The sequence below is a fragment of the Lethenteron reissneri genome, chromosome 31 (genome assembly GCF_015708825.2).
Source record: "Lethenteron reissneri isolate LAM-NWPU_2019-01 chromosome 31, ASM1570882v1, whole genome shotgun sequence".
Lineage (NCBI taxonomy): Eukaryota > Metazoa > Chordata > Hyperoartia > Petromyzontiformes > Petromyzontidae > Lethenteron > Lethenteron reissneri.
The window spans coordinates 8623601-8642491 of record NC_083809.1 but is presented as its reverse complement, the minus strand read 5'-3'; the positions used below and the strand labels follow the sequence as shown (position 1 = coordinate 8642491).

At 52.4% G+C, this 18891-nt stretch overlaps 1 protein-coding gene across 1 annotated transcript in view; it reads right to left on the bottom strand.

The window, feature by feature from the left end:
- The window catches only part of LOC133349755 (inactive dipeptidyl peptidase 10-like), a 541620-nt gene that overhangs the window by 64533 nt on the left and 458196 nt on the right, over positions 1-18891 (bottom strand). Inside the window, exons 10-12 of the mRNA XM_061563474.1 lie at positions 12226-12329; positions 11416-11539; positions 10479-10517 (exon numbers count right to left, since the gene is read on the bottom strand). Coding sequence (XP_061419458.1) covers positions 10479-10517; positions 11416-11539; positions 12226-12329 — 267 coding nt within the window. The remainder of the gene's footprint in view (positions 1-10478; positions 10518-11415; positions 11540-12225; positions 12330-18891) is intronic.

Below are 18891 nucleotides of genomic sequence, written 5' to 3'. Positions count from 1 at the left end.
GCCGCGCGCGCCGGAGACGGCAGCCCCGCTCACGCTTTTCGGCTGCGACGCATGGCCCACACGGCTACGCGGCAAATAAAAAAGGAAAATCTATATAAGGGGGCCCACGGGGGAGGCGGTAAGGGAGAGTGTCAAGGGCACAGGGCCCCGGGAGTTAATGCGATTTAGAAAAAAATGAATCCTTAACAGGTTCACTTTGGCTTCGCAAAGTTGAGCTGTGACACGTGCATGTATGATATCCTTGCTGCGGTGAATTCAGATTCATTATTGTCACTTTAACTCCGGAGCAAAGAGCGGAATTCATTCTATTTATTGGCACCGATTCAGTTGAAGGTGTCTTTTTTCTGCCTGCATTATGCTGTCATTCATCTCGCAGGAGGCGTTTGCTTTTCTGTTTCTAACTCGAGACTGGAAGTCATCGCAAGGGTGAACAATCGACCAAACACACGATAGTGGCACCCTGGGCATTCACAGCTCTACCATCGCAGCACTACCAGTGAGACGACATCACTCGCTACACGATAGTGGCACCCTGGGTATTCATAGCTCTACCAACGCAGCACTACCAGTGAGGCGACATCACTCGCTACAGGGTAGTGAGACCCTGGGCAATCAAGCTCTACCATCACAACATTCATGGGCAATTAAAATGAAATGTGGACAACTTTGGCATAATTCCTGAAGGCGTGAAAAGTGATCAAAATGTTCAGATCTTTCTTTTCAATCAATGACTGGGATGTTTTTTTTTAAATAAATGTATGAACCTGTTTTCCATTGTGTTAATATATTCACCAATTTAAGGAAGCACAGCAAGTAGGTTATACTTACAGGACAACTGTATGTCTGTGACAATTGATATGGGCACCTCCACTCATTTCTGTTCGTAGCAATCGTGTGTGTACGTATGCCAACCGGGCTAATCGTTTCTAAGGTCTCTATTTCCTCGAGCTTTCAGCAACACGCCTGCTCGGTGTGATATCCATATCGTTGCGTTTCGCAGACATTCGAAATGAAGGCGTCGCCATCGCTGCGGAGCTCCCCCCCACCGCCCCAGGCACGTCTTCAATCGTAAGGGGCCGTCCATAAATGACGTCATGCGATTTTGGACCATTTTTGATCCCCCCCCACTCTCGTCACAGGGCGTCACAAAAAGTCAGACCCCCCCCTCAAATACGACGTCACAAAGCTCTGCCCCCCCCCCCTCCAAAAATAAATAAACATGCTTCAAATCGCTTTAAACTATTGCCATTGTAGTGCGTATTTAATGTGGAGCTGCACTCTGATGTTGTGGGAGGAAATATTTATTAAGAAATCTATTTAATTATTTAAAGTTGCGCATTTTGATGTGACGTCACATTTCTCAAACCCCCCTCGTCACACATCGTCACAAATGTCTGATCACCCCCCCCCCCAGGTGCGTGACGTCATTTATGGACGGCCCCTAAGTGTGCAACGCATCTTGAGATGGACATTCTTCCTGGAATCAACCTGGCCCTTGACAGGACACCACGACGGCCAACATCAGCGGAGAGCGATACCCGAGCAACCGGCTCTTGGTAACCTCTCCCCCCCACCCCCCGCCCCCGTTCAGCAAACCCACACGCTGACCAGCTGCGGTGAAGTGTGGCTAAAGAGGTCCCTCGTGACCGCCACGGTGCGGGAGGGTCCCTTCATCCAACAGTGGCGTTTGCAGAAGGGGGCCGCGTCAAAATGCAATTGACAAATGTTAAAATCACGGTTGCTAGGCGATAGCTGCCACCTCCGCCGCACGTGCCCTCATTGCAGATGCCAAACCCGACGGCCTTTCGCCAAACCAAGTGTGCGTGTTGCACAGAGGCGCCTCAAGACAAAAACGTGCCACTCTTCCTGAATTATGTGAACACGTGGCGATGAAATCCACGCGGGCGATGAAAATCCGCGCACTTTTCATCCCTCGCCAGGACCCTCGAGTTCTCCCCCAAGGGCTGTTTCATTTCGCTCCGACGTGAACACGGACGATAGTGGAATTGCATTAAAATCCTGGCGAGTGCCGAGTCGACAGGCAAGGACTTGAGAACGGGATCGCGGGAAAGCGATCCAACGTCGCCCAATTACGCGTTCATCGGTGGCGGATAACCGTGCGAACGTTTCACAACTCGTGCATGTATTAAACTGTTGAGCGTGCACCTGCCCGTTATTTAAATTAGCTTCAACGCATGTGGATACCGTACATGGATTTCCCTCTTCTTCTTGGCCTGCTCTTCCACGCTGGGCAGACATCGTGGCAAGCGGTGGGAGTAGCCACACTTTACCCCACCACACGCGAACCGACCGATCGACGAAGCGCGTGGTACTGTGGCCAGTTACGCTGCCGGGTGGATAGAGGCAAAGTGGTAAGGGGGACACGGTGGGGGGTAAGAAACGGCAGTGCATCGGGATCGATCGAATCAATTATCTGGATGCAAACCACAACAACAACAAACAACAACAAACAACAACACAGCATCCTCGCTCCCTATGAGATACACTGACTACACTGAGTGTACAATGGTGATCACAGTTATTTACTTAAATGTATTCTTCATCAACTCGTCAAACTCATTCGGGAGTGGGGTGGAATTCCTTCACCCGGGGCAATTTCACTTGTAAGAAAATTTGAGTGCCTGGAGAAAACCCCCCACACATACGCACATACGAGGAGAGAATGCCTATCAGATAGCTACTTGCTGTACCGCACCATCCAGACACTTAATAGACCTCTATACAGATGTATCATAGACACGACATTTATCTATGTTATTACTGGAGCCTTATGTTTACACGCCATCCGTCAATGTCAGTTGGATTGCAAAGCATAGGCCACCAATCCCACCACGTATATTTCTATCTCTATAACCAGCAAATCATAGAAACGCACGTGAGCGCAAACTAAATGTGGAAATGTTTCCGCTGAATGGAAAGGAGTTGTTTATTTTATACTTGCCTTGCCGTTAATGTCGTTCTGTTCCTGCCTATCCACTAAACATTGATCACTGTAAACCAGCTTTGCAATAGGGAATGCAATTATGTATACACACACAGGCATCACTTTGTATAAAACACCATTTCCAGAAAACACGAAGGAAATGGAATGATTGCAGCCCAGGGTATACACGATTCCAATTTGTAATCATTTTTCCATTGATTGCTGTGGGCCCAGGATTACGGTGCGGCGAGAGGGGCGGGAGAGCGGGGCGGGAGAGCGGGGCGGGAGAGCGGGGCGGGAGAGAGGGGTGGGAGAGCCGGGCGGGAGAGCCGGGCGGGAGAGCGGGGCAGGAGAGCCGGGCGGGAGAGCCGGGCGGGAGAGCCGGGCGGGAGAGCCGGGCGGGAGAGCGGGGCGGGAGAGCCGGGCGGGAGAGCCGGGCGGGAGAGCCGGGCGGGAGAGCCGGGCGGGAGAGCGGGGAGGGAGAGCCGGGCGGGAGAGCCGGGCGGGAGAGCCGGGGCGGGAGAGCGGGCGGGAGAGCCGGGCGGGAGAGCGGGGCGGGAGAGCGGGGCGGGAGAGCGGGGAGGGAGAGCGGGGCGGGAGAGCCGGGCGGGAGAGCGGGGCGGGAGAGCGGGGCGGGAGAGCCGGGCGGGAGAGCCGGGCGGGAGAGCGGGGCGGGAGAGCGGGGAGGGAGAGCCGGGCGGGAGAGCCGGGCGGGAGAGCCGGGCGGGAGAGCGGGGCGGGAAAGAGCCGGGCGGGAGAGCCGGGCGGGAGAGCGGGGAGGGGAGAGGCCGGGCGGGAGAGCCGGGCGGGAGAGCGGGGCGGGAGAGCCGGGCGGGAGAGCCGGGCGGGAGAGCCGGGCGGGAGAGGCCGGGCGGGAGAGCGGGGAGGGAGAGCCGGGCGGGAGAGCCGGGCGGGAGAGCCGGGCGGGAGAGCCGGGCGGGAGAGCGGGGCGGGAGAGCGGGGCGGGAGAGCGGGGCGGGAGAGCGGGGCGGGAGAGCCGGGCGGGAGAGCGGGGCGGGAGAGCCGGGCGGGAGAGCCGGGCGGGAGAGCGGGCGGGAGAGCCGGGGGGGAGAGCGGGGCGGGAGAGCGGGGCGGGAGAGCGGGGAGGGAGAGCGGGCGGGAGAGCCGGGCGGGAGAGCCGGGCGGGAGAGCCGGGCGGGAGAGCCGGGCGGGAGAGCCGGGCGGGAGAGCGGGGCGGGAGAGCGGGGCGGGGAGCGGGGCGGGAGAGCGGGGAGGGAGAGACGGGCGGGAGAGCCGGGCGGGAGAGCCGGGCGGGAGAGCCGGGCGGGAGAGCCGGGCGGGAGAGCCGGGCGGGAGAGCGGGGGCGGGAGAGCGGGGCGGGAGAGCGGGGAGGGAGAGCGGGCGGGAGAGCCGGGCGGGAGAGCGGGCGGGAGCGAGGGCGGGCAGAGCAGGGAGGAGAGCCGGGGGAGAGCCGGGCGGAGAGCCGGCGGGAGAGCGGGGCGGGAGAGCCGGGCGGGAGAGCGGGGCGGGAGAGCGGGCGGGAGCGCGGGCGGGAGAGCGGGGCGGGAGAGCCGGGTGGCGGGAGAGCCGGGCGGGAGAGCCGGGCGGGAGAGCCGGGCGGGAGAGCCGGGCGGGAGAGCCGGGCGGGAGAGCCGGGCGGGAGAGCGGGGCGGGAGAGCGGGGCGGGAGAGCCGGGCGGGAGAGCCGGGCGGGAGAGCGGGGCGGGAGAGCGGGCAGGGAGCAGCGAGGCGGTGTAACAAGGGTTCATTTCGGGACGGGCGAGGCGTGTAATGAAGGGCCAGGTTACCGTGACGCTACACGCCACTGCCTGCCTGTTATTGGCCTCAGACCTATCTGCCCTCCATTTCCTGGCCGCTTCCACCTCACCCCACCCACTCCCCCGCCCGCCCGCCTGCCCAAGGCCGCTTCCCTTCTCCTCTGCTGGGCCACACTCCCTGCTGCTTGCCCCCCACCCCCTGCACCTCCGCCTCCTGTCCCACCGCCGTGTCTTCTGCTCTGAGTCTTAATAACCCTGAGCCCCAGAGGCCACATTCAAATGCCGAACGTGTGCGCACTTGAGGTGTGCACTCGGCTGCAAAAACTTGTGAACGGCTACGCATGTCGAAAGGTGGCGTGTGCTGGCGATGCAGTTTCAACTTAAGAAGCAACGTCTGAATGCGACGGCGACTCCAAGACGCTTCGCAAAGCGTCGCTTCGGATGGAGTCGCAAAGCATTCATTGCTCAAGACGACGTCACAACGAAACGCAAAACGTCGCCCGTCTAATCGCCGCTAGATTTGGCCAGGAGAATGGTTCTTCAGCTCGCCGGCGAGTGAGCTTGCCTTCTCCTCGTGTGCCAGGGGTATGGCACCTCCTGCATGCCTACGGGAAGGGAGTCTCTCGTAACATCTGTGCGGTGATCCACCATCCCTCGCTGCTGCCTCAGCACAGTGCTGGATTACAGGCAGCCACGTGCAGCGTAGCCACCATCGCCAAAAAATAGCAATGAGATTACGAATGCAGAGGAGATACAAAAGCATTCCACATATAACAGCAATTGCTCAACTTATTTAGAACTTTTGGCGATGTGGCGTAGATAATTTGGACGCGTATCTTGAATTACCGAGGTTTGCCTGTGGGCTTAGAAACTCTGAGTTGATGAGAGTGGCATGATAAATGCACTTATAAGATAATCAGTATCTCATGAGTGCCAATTCATTAGCATGGCACAGCTTAATAAGTCCCCTGAAGCCGCCGGGCCATCTCGATCCAGCACATTTCGGAATGGTATTTACGAATTGGTAAATCATTATTTTCCAAGTTTTATTTCGGGCGATGTAGGTACGTTACTCTTGCACCCCCCATTCCCCCTGCCGACCACCACCTTCCTCCTCCACCACGACCTGCCCCAGATGTCTTGTCCTCCTGCTCCTTTGACGGTCGTCACGGCAACAGCGGGGATCGTCCGTGGACCTTACGAGCGCCGTGGCCTCTTTATGCACCGGTGGCGCATTCGCAAAGGTTAATTAATGTCCTGGGGACGGAGTGGCTTCCACCTCAGCTGTTTCAGCCGAGACAATGCAGGTGGGTGGGTTACGCTCACTGGCAACCCCAATTATTGCCGCATGACTTCAACGAAACTTGTTGGGCCCCGGCTCCCTCCGTGCTACTGAGCTTCTTCTGAAGCCATTGGTCCGAAAAAATGTCTCATCGGTACCACCTGGGATGGCGAACGATAACAATGATTTGTTGGAGTTGTTTTACCTCTCAGTTGGCAAACGCAAGGTGGCCGTGGTAGCTATCATAGTATATTGGAAAACAATTGTCGCTGGCTGGCTCGGACAGACGGATGGACGGTCACGTCCAAAGGACGTGCACATTGCCGGTTTCTGAGAAAAGAAAAATAATTACAGAAGGGAACCAGAGTATGTTCGACAGAGGACACTATCTCAGAGCAAAAATCTACGTCGTGTGAAAGGTCTACGGAACGCGAAAATAAATATAAAGTACGTCTTCAAAACAAACAGTATGACAGTAATAATCATTGATAATTACAAATAATTTTGCGCAATGGTATTCGCGTCATTCTTACAGCGCAAGTCTATTGCGAAGGTGCTGTGTTTCAGTAGGTGGGAGGGGTGGGGGGCATGTTGCTCTATGTAATCCTCGTTGAGGACTATGAAGGCAATTTTTCAAATTCTGAAAATGTGGACCGCGCCGCCGGGCACAGAATGGCCAAAATCGAATGATATCGCGGGGTGCCTCGAACTCCCACTGTGAAGCATACGTATTTCATGGTGAATGCACACAATGCAGCAATAGCCAGGCGCGGCCCACTGGATTCCAACCGCGAACCTCTGCAGCAAGCGCCAAACACGCTACCGCTGGGCCATTCATGCATCGCGCATAGTCGGTTGAAGGACTCTTTGGCGCCAAACGCGTGACCCTCTTGCGACGAAATTCGCATAAACTGCGTCTCGAGTGATTTGTTTGATTCCGCGTGTCACGATGTATGGGGCAGGTCACTGCCCCATACATCTATCTATTGCACACTTTGTGCCCACGGTAGACACTGGCGTCGCTATTTCATGTGTCTCGAACAGTGGACACTGCCCATGCAGAATACTGATCGTGCTGGATATTCGAAGCATTTGCAACCCCTGGTGGTAACCTTTTAACTTTCGATTTAAAGCTGTCAGACGCTGTCTCCCCGACAGACCTGGTTTTCACCTGAGGACGGCTGCTTGCGTTGTGGCCGAAACGTCGTGAGAATTATTTTATTATGTTTTATTCTTATTATTTTATTACTTCCCTTCTACGTGCCTTTACCGAAAGAACCAAGAAGATGAACCTTTCAACTTTTACACCGGTATTGTATTAATTTTTTTTTATCATTACGCATACAGTACAATTAAACACCGAACATGCATTCTGCGGTCAGATACCGAGATGGCACAAAAGTTGCCTAATCGCATGTAATCCAGCGTTTAGCCGAACATGCTGTTCTCGAGAAAGATTTAGCGTGGCATATTAAGCCCCGATGATATGATGCCATTGGCACAGTACGCTGTGCTACGCTACCACGGTAAATATTGAGCTCTGTCGGCGACAGAAGACTTCCAACGCAAGGCCACCAATGTATTCGTTACACCGGGCATAATTTCATATCCAATTTGCATTAACGGAAGCGTCATTTTCAAAGCGAGCTCGGAAATGAAGACGAAGTGTGTCTGAATCTTGACACGAGCTTTTGAAGTCTCCCAGGAGCGAGAGAGCAAGCATAGTGTCAAACGCTCCCCGAGTGATGTCGTCAAGCTGCCCCTTCGGGATAATTTTCGTCGCTTCAGTTCCCGTGCGCCTGTTTCGGCTGCTACCGCTACATACCCTCGCTATTGCCACCCACCTTTCATTACCAATAATGCGTCGGGAGACCCAAAACTATCGTTACGAACGGCAATCCTGGAATGCGTTTAATACTCAGTGTCTGCAATGTTTTGATTTATACGATGTAACCCCAATATCCTCCGCGGGTCACACTTGTAAAACAGCTGACGGGTGAATGTTACTTACCCACGTCAACAAATAAACGACAACAACCTCTACGTCCGGACGAAGCTACCAATCCATATACGGCAGAGAGAATAATAATCCTATGAACGTAATCCGAGTCGAACCACCTTGTCTCACTGACCTTACAAATCGAGTTGCCATTTAATAAAAGCTCAAAGTGCGGTTTAAGGGATTCAGGGGGCATTGCAGCAGCAGCAGCAGCAGCTGTGAACGCCAACTACGCAAGGCCTCTCCCTCCACCCATGTCTTCCCCGCTGCGGTGCCCGGCTCACTCTCTCTCATCATCCTCCCTTTCGCGGTTGTGGGGCCGTCATCTGATGGCCGATCGCACACCCACCCCCCCATCGCTGGTTAAAGCGGGGGGCCAAGTGGTAAACAGTCGGAGGGGATGGGCTCATCTCAAATGAGATTTCCTCCGCTCATCGATGTGTTTTTTTTTTATCACGCTCCCGTAAGCCGGTCACATTTTCCACAAAGCAATCTCCGAGTTCTGCCTGTAATGGGCCGTCCCGTCCGTGCCCTCCCTCCGCTGCGCCTGGAAACCTTTTTTTTCCTTCCTGCTGTGGAGGCTGCGGAGAAATGCTTCGCATCCCGACGGCGGAGGTCACCGCTCGGGGTCGCGTGTAAACGCAGCCACGCACGCCACGGCACGCGGGCGGCAGCAATGCGCCAGCCGTCTCTCCAGACACAAAGCATCGTTTAGAGACGTATTACTGCTGCTGCTGTCCGAGCCGCGGGGGTTGTTGTTTACGTCATTGAGGGGATGCGTTCGCGAAGCTATCCCAACGGGTTAATTACGTGCTGCTACGCGCTGTTGCGCCTGGACCGCTGCCCTGGTGTGATGGGCGAGGCAGTTGGAAACGACGGCACAGAGGTTTTCTACGAATCCCCACCACACCTTGGCTAACTCTGTCTACCCAGTCGATTGGCAGCGTCTCGTGTGTGGTGGGGTAAAGCGTGGGCGTTCGCACCTCTTACGAGACGTCTAGCCAGTGTTGACGGGTAGGCCCAATTCCGCCGAGAGCTGCTCTCTAGAACAGCTCCCAAGAGGAAGCCCTTTTGCCAGCAGCGGTGTGACCGAGCAATCGCACCATTGGTGGTGAATTATGCCTGGAACCTCTCCTTGGTCTCCCGGAGGTTGCCCTGGGCCCCCAACGAGTGCCTCCTTGTCGGTGTGTGAACATCAGCACCGTTGAGACAGAGACGGCCAGGCATGGTCCTGACTCGCCAGCCCCATCGTGTGGCAATGCCGGCCTTAATAGGTGCTCGCAAACAGCACTTTCCCCAACAAGTCATTATGTGTGTGTGCATTCACACGTACGTTAAGCACGAGTACTTGAACACACAGACGCACACCAACCCCAACACGCCGTCTCACGCTGACACGAGGCAATCCCACGTTATGCATAAGCACCAGCCAGTGGTATGACACGTTATGGGGCCCCTCAATATGTCTCCTCATGCTGCTGCTGCTGCTGCACATGCAAGACACCGAGGGACAATGATGAACAAGAATCCGAGTGACGTCGCAAGAACAAAGTTGGCATGGCGGAGATCGGAGGTCGCGTTTCTGCCAGTCGACCCGATCTATTAACTGCCCAAGTCACAGAAGCCATCGCGCCTGGCCTCAAAAGCGCACCCAGCTTGGCACAAGCGGTGCGGCGGAACGCTTCCTCGATGCCAGCGGCGGTCACGGTCAACGCCGCGAGGTCACCAGGGCCGGCGCCCAACGATGGCGTGGCCGCCAATGTCGCACGGATCCCACGCGTCACCTGCCAGTGACCACCCCCTGGCAGCGTACACACACCCGTCCGCCTCCACGTCCTCTCATCGGTCGCCCGCCTCCGGGTGCCACTCGGGACGCCCGTCGTTGGTGACCGCCGCCCCCCCCCCCTTCACCCAGTGCCGGATTATCTCAGTGGCACAAGTAGCTACATGTGTAGTAGCTACAGGCCCCGCACTCTCAAGGACCCCGCACTAAATGCTTTTAAGCTATCAATTCGGGATCAGTGATTGTGCACTTGCTCTATTACTATAGTACTATAACGCCTTCAGCTTTTATGAACGACTGGGTGTTTAAGGTTAGCGATTTTTCGTATTATCTAGCTGTATAGCAAATGAAAAAATACAATGACTTTTTTATGCACCTAAAAATTTAATGTTTTAATATTTAGTTTTTATTTATTTAGGGCTCCTTTATAACACATGCTACAGGCCCCGCACTAGCTTCATCCGGCACTGCCATCACCCCTACCCCCTCTCATCACCCGGCGCCGTTTCTCGATCGATACCCCGACGAGATAACGGTGGTGGTGGGCGCGGGTTGGGGACGCGCTCGAAACGCCACTCCCATTATCTCTCCTCTCGCGCGGCCCAAACAGGCGCTCGCTAACGGGCCCAAGATTAGCCGTCGCAACGGCCCAATGGGCGAGTGGGCTGCCCGCGTGTGGCCGTGCATGACGAGTTCTGGGGGGGGGGCGGTGTGTGCGATTGCGCGCGTCACCTGTCTGGGCAGCCAGGCCTCCGACGCTTCGCGGTATCTCTGCGGAGGCAACAAAGGGTGGGGGTGGGGGGGGGGGGGTTGGCAGATGCGGGGGTGGCAGAGTGAACATGCTAATAATACTAATTTAATAATAATCGCACTATTCTTTTGTTCATTATCAAGATTAAGATAATACTAATTACAGCTTATACACCGCCCCTACATCCATTCTCAAGGTGCTTTACATAACAATGGAGGGGGGACGGGTTGGGTAAGAAGTAGTTTCGAGTCAAAACATAAAATGACTTCTGAAAGGGAAATGTCTTTAGGCGGAGAGAATTGAAGATCCCAACTGAATCGGACTCCCTGGCAGCCTTTGGCAGAGAGTTCCACAGTCCATGTGGTCGTGTGTGCGTGTGTGTGGGGAGCGACTGTTGATCTGGACACGGTCCCGTCAGTGAGATAGGCGAGGCTGCGTTGCCTTGAGTCATGTAGCACGCATGCCCAGCCGCCGCATGCCCAAGCAGCTTCTGTTTGGCCGGATAAAGGAGGCTAAATGGGGCACGGCACAGGCTGGAGAGGATATGGGCTGATGCCGATACACGAGGACGTGGAGCTGAGTGGGCTTGCCGACGGAGTGTCAAGATCGGCATCTGTGGAGCAGGCTCTTGAAGGTCCGCTCCTGGGGAGTTGGAGGCATTTGACCTCCAGCAACAATGGAGGGCAGAGGAGCGATCCTCACACAACAATGAGAAGAGCGTCGGGCGGCTTAAACGCAAGCAAAAGTTGGCACAGTGAGGAGCACAGAGGGTGAATCTGCCCATTATGTTAGTCAGTCAACCCATGGCACCTGGGTCGGTCCCGTGACCTCTTGCCAGCGAGGCTTCCTCACTTCTTGTGGCCTCAAAGTGCACCGAGCTTGGCACAAGTGCTTATTGTTGTTGTTGCGAGTGTGTACCTCGCTGCATGCCCCAGTGGTGGCTTCGCACACGGTGAGCACCGATAGGTTCTGCCTCCGGTTGACCCACGTGACGGCCACCTGGGTTCCCGTCACCCAGCGCACCATCGTGAAGTAGTGCTCCCTGTGATCAACAAAGTCAAGACAAAGATCCCCCGTATAGCCATTAACAGACTTTCAGGGCAAGTGCTGTTAGTGAGCACCTATGAGGGTAGGCACAGCACACAAGGGGGTGGGTGGCCAACACCACACCTGGCCGCCTTTGTCTCCCTTGTGGCGATGTTTTCACACCGCACCAGGTACTCATTTGAGGCTGAGTCGATCGAGAGGAGGCCAGGACCGGTTCAGATAATCGTCACTGGAGTTGACCGTGAGCGGGAATTGAACCCGCGTCTCCAGGGTCATAGCACGGCACGATAACCGCTCCACTACTACTCTCCTACCTCTGCCCCACCTCTGCCCTTCCTCTGCCCTTCCTCTGCCCCACCTCTGCCATGTCTCTGCCCCACGTCTGCCCTACCTCTGCCCTGCCTCTGCCCTGCCTTTGCCCCACCTCTGCCCTGTCTCTGCCCCACCTCTGCCCCACCTCTGCCCTTCCTCTGCCCTTCCTCTGCCCCACCTCTGCCCTGTCTCTGCCCCACCTCTGCCCCACCTCTGCCCCACCTCTGCCCTTCCTCTGCCCTGCCTCTGCCCTGCCTCTCACCTGCCCCTGCCTCGCCGCTCGTTCTCTCGTGTCAGCAGAGCTACCTCGCCTTGAACGCCGCTGGCTATCGGCGGTGGCCGCATGGCGCCGTGTGTGCGTTTACTCGCCGGTAGCGCAGCATCTCGGGGGGCAGCAGCTCGACGATGTGCTCCACTGGCAGCCCGAAGAGGTTGATGATGAAGAGGCGGGCGGTGGGGTTGGTCTGCCCGGCCTGGACGTGAGATGATCAAGGGGAGGCAGCGGAGGGGAGAAGACATCAGGAGAGCGAACGGTCAGCGGTCGCCACTTTAATTCAATTCCATCTCCTGGTGCAGGAGTACAGTATAAGTATTTCCTCCTGGTCAATGTAGAAGAGTAGGCCAAACACCCTCTGAAAGGGGCTCTCTAAAGATCCTTCTAACGGAGGCTCATTATTCCAGCAGTGGCGTGAGCAAGTAATTGCAGGGCTGCACCTTTACCTTTGTATACAGGATGTCGGATAAGGATTGAGTAGACCACGCAGCGACCGTTTGCGTGAGTGAGGATACCCAACACGGATTGAGTAGAACACACAGAGACTCTTTGCGTAAGTGAGGATACCCAAAACGGATTTAGTAGACCACACAGAGACCATTTGCGTGAGTCAGGATACCCAATATGGATCGAGTAGACCACACAGAGACCATTCATTTGTATGAGTGAGGATACCCAAAATGGATTGAGTAGACCACACAGAGACCGTTTGTATGAGTGAGGATACCCAAAACGGACTGAGTAGACTGCACAGAGACCGTTTGTATGAGTGAGGATACCCAAAACGGACTGAGTAGACTGCACAGAGACCTTTTGTATGAGTGAGGATACCCAAAACGGACTGAGTAGACTGCACAGAGACCGTTTGTATGAGTGAGGATACCCAAAACGGACTGAGTAGACCACACAGAGACCGTTTGTATGAGTGAGGATACCCAAAACGGACTGAGTAGACTGCACAGAGACCGTTTGCATGAGTGAGGATACCCAAAACGGACTGAGTAGACCACACAGAGACCGTTTGTATGAGTGAGGATACCCAAAACGGATTGAGTAGACTGCACAGAGACCGTTTGCATGAGTGAGGATACCCAAAACGGACCGAGTAGACTGCACAGAGACCGTTTGTATGAGTGAGGATACCCAAAACGGACCGAGTAGACTGCACAGAGACCGTTTGCATGAGTGAGGATACCCAAAACGGACCGAGTAGACTGCACAGAGACCGTTTGTATGAGTGAGGATACCCAAAACGGACCGAGTAGACTGCACAGAGACCGTTTGCATGAGTGAGGATACCCAAATCGGACTGAGTAGACTGCACAGAGACCGTTTGTATGAGTGAGGATACCCAAAACGGACTGAGTAGACTGCACAGAGACCGTTTGTATGAGTGAGGATACCCAAAACGGACTGAGTAGACTGCACAGAGACCGTTTGTATGAGTGAGGATACCCAAAACGGACTGAGTAGACTGCACAGAGACCGTTTGTATGAGTGAGGATACCCAAAACGGACTGAGTAGACTGCACAGAGACCGTTTGCATGAGTGAGGATACCCAAAACGGACTGAGTAGACTGCACAGAGACCGTTTGTATGAGTGAGGATACCCAAAACGGACTGAGTAGACTGCACAGAGACCGTTTCTATGAGTGAGGATACCCAAAACGGACTGAGTAGACTGCACAGAGACCGTTTGCATGAGTGAGGATACCCAAAACGGACCGAGTAGACTGCACAGAGACCGTTTGCATGAGTGAGGATACCCAAAACGGACTGAGTAGACTGCACAGAGACCGTTTGCATGAGTGAGGATACCCAAAACGGACCGAGTAGACTGCACAGAGACCGTTTGCATGAGTGAGGATACCCAAAACGGACTGAGTAGACTGCACAGAGACCGTTTGCATGAGTGAGGATACCCAAAACGGACTGAGTAGACCGCACAGAGACCGTTTGCATGAGTGAGGATACCCAAAACGGACTGAGTAGACTGCACAGAGACCGTTTGCATGAGTGAGGATACCCAAAACGGACTGAGTAGACCATCCATATCAGAGATGTTCCCTGCAAAAGCCCACTTTACTTTTTTCACCGGTCAGTGTCAATGTCTCTGACTTTGTGTCTGTCCTCTAATCCGCGCGTTCCTCTCTCCGCGTCAATGTGATTACACGCGCGTAACCTCTCCACGATTCTCCGCGACGAACTAACACCTTGCGGAAATTACATTGTGCAACGGAGTTGAATGGAGATGTCACAGTGTGGGTACGCACGTCAAATCCAATCGAAAACACGCGATGTCAATTCACAACTAAAAATACCCATCTTCTTGGTTCTTTCGGTAAAGTCACGTAGAAGGGAAACAATAAAATAATAAAAATAAACCATAATAAAATACATTATTTCCCTTCTACGTGACTTTACCGAAAGGACCAAGAAGATGAATCCCTGCAGTCACGAAAGCTTTAAATCGAAATAAAAAAATACCCATTTGAAACAGAGCGCCAATTAAATCGAATCGAAGATGGTAGAGACACAATCAGAATCAATTGCGCTCAAGCTCTCCAAAGTAACGAGCTGATCGTAGAAGGACGAGTTGTGACTGGGGCGAAGGACTCCAGGTGGTTCCAGCTCGTTGAACGGCCTGGGTTTGACCCCCGGACAGTCCGGGAGTTGGCGTCTGTGTTTGGATGCCAGAGGTAATGGCGGAGCCAGGATTTTCAGGTATGGGGGGCAATCCCTTCCAGCAATGAAAAATGATAGAGGAGTTGTTAGTAAGTGAGGACTTGTCCCTTGCTTTTTATTCGACGCGTGTGCGGCGTTCGCGCAGCCGTCGATCGAGGGTCAAATTCGAACCGTGTTGTGTGATCGGCATCGCGCTCAGCTGAAGGTGTTGATGCCTTCAGGGAAGTCGTGTACTGTAAACACAATCTGCGCACAATTCTGAGTCACTTATAACTGCTTTGCCGTTACTTATTGCCAATTATGGACTCAGACTATTGTCCTATCGTCTCATAGAGTCCCTGGCCCGTAATAATATGCTGCACAGTGGCAGTGGGGGTCGCAAAATGCCAATGTATTACTAATAAACCCCAATGATCCGCCACGGTTGACTATATACGGTGCGAAAAAAGTTCAACATACATACCTACAGTACATACAATATGCTGCAAGGTTTTGATAGACGTGGGCAGGAGTTGATTTGTACCGAAATCTGGTTCCCGGCGAATCTCCGTTGAACTTTATAACAGCAGAGTGCCCCATGTTCCGATCATAGACCCAGTGCAGACTGAGACATCTGTCCGGGTTTGGTCTGCAGTGGAAAACGTAGCGACCCTACGTGGCTATGAATCGCGACAATTAATTAAACCGCCAGAGGGACGAATCGTTACCCACTCCATAGTATTGGTTACTTCACTCTAATTTCTTCCCATGATTAATGAGGATGGGGTCGTGGCTAGTGATTATCCATTTTTCTATCAGTATTTTAGTGAGGAGGGGTCAGAAGAATTTGTTGAACGTTAACGATCCTCAAAACCTCTTTGGGTATAATATGTCCTGTGCTTCTGGCCTGCCCGGAGCTTGGTTCGAATGCTCAAATGTAATGAAGTGAATTAAAGATTTGTCCATAATTCAAAAGCTGCAATCCCACGAAGGCTCAGAGTTCATAAGGTTAAAGTTTAAAGCTACCGATTCATTTACAATTTAATTTACACTTTTAAAAAGTAAAAAAAAAACAACTTTGTTTTAACTTGCGTATATCTCAATTTAAGAATATCAATCTAGATTTGAAGTTTTCGTGACTGCAGGGATCCATACTCTTTGTTTTTTTCGGCATTTTGCCTTGCTCGTCTTCTAATCCCTCTAGCAGCGCTCCACTCCCCCTACCCCCCTCTCTATCTCTCCTCCCTTGCTGCTCTCCCCTCTCTTACCTATATAGCCTCTTGTCACGGCAGCCCTTTTGCCCACTTCAGCAATTGTTTCTTGCTGTGATTGTCCCACCCGATGACAGATGCTTGTGTTGCGCCCGAAACGTCGTGATTTAATTTATTTGATTTTATACCTACGTGACTTTACCGAAAGAACCACAGAGTTAAGAATATCATCAACATAACCTTTTAATGTGCCCAATCTCATCTGATCTCAGACGCTAAGCGGTGACGAGCCTGGTTGGTCATTGGACCACGGAGACCACGAAACAGAAGTGGCGTGTCACGCAAGCATTGCAAGCTGGCCAGGAGATGGCAGGACCGAAATAGATTGAATCCATCCGTGCGGAGCTTTGAGAGTCTATCCGCTTGTTTTCATTGGGGGTTTGATCCTGGTGCTCGAGTTTTCTCCCACATGAAGCCAAACACAATAATGCATGGACCTGGTCAAACATCACAAAACACTCCTGAACAAAATGTGACTCAGTGAGGCCTTGCTGGGTACATTTAATGAATGTTCCACTTTTAAATCGTGCCATGTGTATACATGTTTGATGATTGTCTTGTTTGTTTTTCTGCACTGAAATGCCTTTTACTGCACGTGTGCTTTTTAGGTACTCACCTGGGTTACAAGGCTCATGAGCATATTGTGTACAAGTCACATGACGCTCAAAGCTCCACACAGATGGATACAATCTAATAAAAAAAACTCGGCAATACCACAAAAAAGACCTCCTAGTGATTTCCATATGCTCTATTTTATTTCATCAATAAAATATGGCCTATATCCATACCTTTCAAAACATTAAACATTACATTTATTGAAAATCAATGTTCCCAACAGCAGTTAGTAATTGCCTTAAACGTTGCCCTCTGTGATGCTTAAACATTATCAACGAATTACAGGATCCTTCAAGGTTCTTTGATCTAGCTTACCGAGCCTCAGACATCAACACTGAACCAAATGAACCATAAACGTGCCTTAGTCTGGCTTAACAAGCCTTTGGTAATCATGATGAACGCTGAGAAACTAAACTATTAAACTAAAAACTATTTAAGATAATTGGTTTTTTACCTTTTTATCCGGCAACAAAACTGACACCTTTTTTACAAAGAGTCATGTTTGCATAGACCACAATACCTGCAGTCGGAATGCAAACAAAAAACACAACTCTGATAATGTATGCACTGTCCTTGAAGTTGATTGGTCCACACCCGAGACAGCTTTCCTTAGAGCCTAGTCTCACATGGTGTTGGACCAGATGACGCCAAAAGGCGCACAACTCAAAGACAATGCACCATCAGAGTATGAGAGCTCGGTGTCAGTTTTGTTGCCAGATAAAAGAGTAAAAAAACTATTATATTTTGCTACTGGCAAAGGAGGTTCCAATGGGGAAAAAACGAAGTAGTTTTTTTTTACCAGGTAAGGCAACTGAGTTGCATAGCTCTTTTTCAGAAGCGACCTGGCTATCACAAATGATAGCTCAACGAAGTGGCTGATCGTTTGGAAATGCACAGCAGCCAAATACTCTAAACGAATGTTGTGGATTCTAAATGTGCAGGGAAAAACGAGAGGGCCCGGAGAAAAATCCATGCCACCACGGGGAGAGAGACACACAAACTCCAAATATACAAGCGTCAAGGATCGGGATCGAACCCACGACCTCCTGTACACCAGGCGAGGTAGTTAACATATCGCGACCGTGCCCTTGTCTCCTATCAGATTCAGATTCAGATATTCGCAACAAATCCGGAACAATTCTAGAGGTGTCAAAATATGACTGCCCGGGCCTCGGGCATTAAGAATGAACAATGGAAATCCTCGTCTCATCGTGATCGTTACCTCAATAACTTTGCATTGGATATTCCTGCATGTGGCATCCAATTGATCAACTTGCTTATGTAGCTTAATGTTCGCCGTCATCCCTGTATGTATAATTTTCACAGTCAAACATTACGTGAAGTCTCGTGTTTCCTCATTTCAGCTGCAATAAATGTAACCCTGCCTTTATTGAATTATTCTTATTCATGTTCTTGTCGTGTAGCCTGCTGATATCCGTAATACATTCATACGATTCATCGTGTGTGTCCGTAAAATGTTTGAGATCCTCCTTTGAAAATCCTAGGCATCGCTTAATCTGGATCTATGAGCCTCTGTAATTTAAGCAATGCAACAAATAGTCACACTCTTTGTTTCTTTCGGTTAAGTCACATAGTTAGAAATAAAATAAAACAAATCACGACGTTTCGATCGCAATAAATTTATTTTATTTCTAACTACGTGACTTTACCGAAAGAACCAACGAGTATGGATTCCTGCAGTCACTGACAACTTGCAGCTCAGGACACGGCAGATGCCTGCGCAGCGCGACTCACGACCTCCTCTTGATACCAAGACCCAGGATGGTCACGTCTACGCGCCGCTTCTCGGTGGCAGCCCCAACAGTCTGGAACGCTATCCCTCTGCACATTCGCAGCATCACCTCAATCGCCTCCTTCAAGAGACACTTAAAAACTCACCTCTACAACCACGCGCTTTCGAGCGACTCTGAGCTTGGCTCCGCGCCTCTGAGTTGCGGCTGTTACGCCCGCAAATTTTCGCGTTACAAATTGCATTAATATTATTATTAAACCTCCAAATCAAGATTCAATGCAACAAATGTTCGTATTATTACCACGTCATTTCTGGCGACAGATGCTACAAATTAATAAAGGCATTCACATTTCCACGATTCCTAAACTGCGAGCAGACGATGAAAATGCGTGCGTACGCGCTGCACGTGAACGGACGTACACGTGAACACGCGTACGCGCCGTTGGTAATATCGACA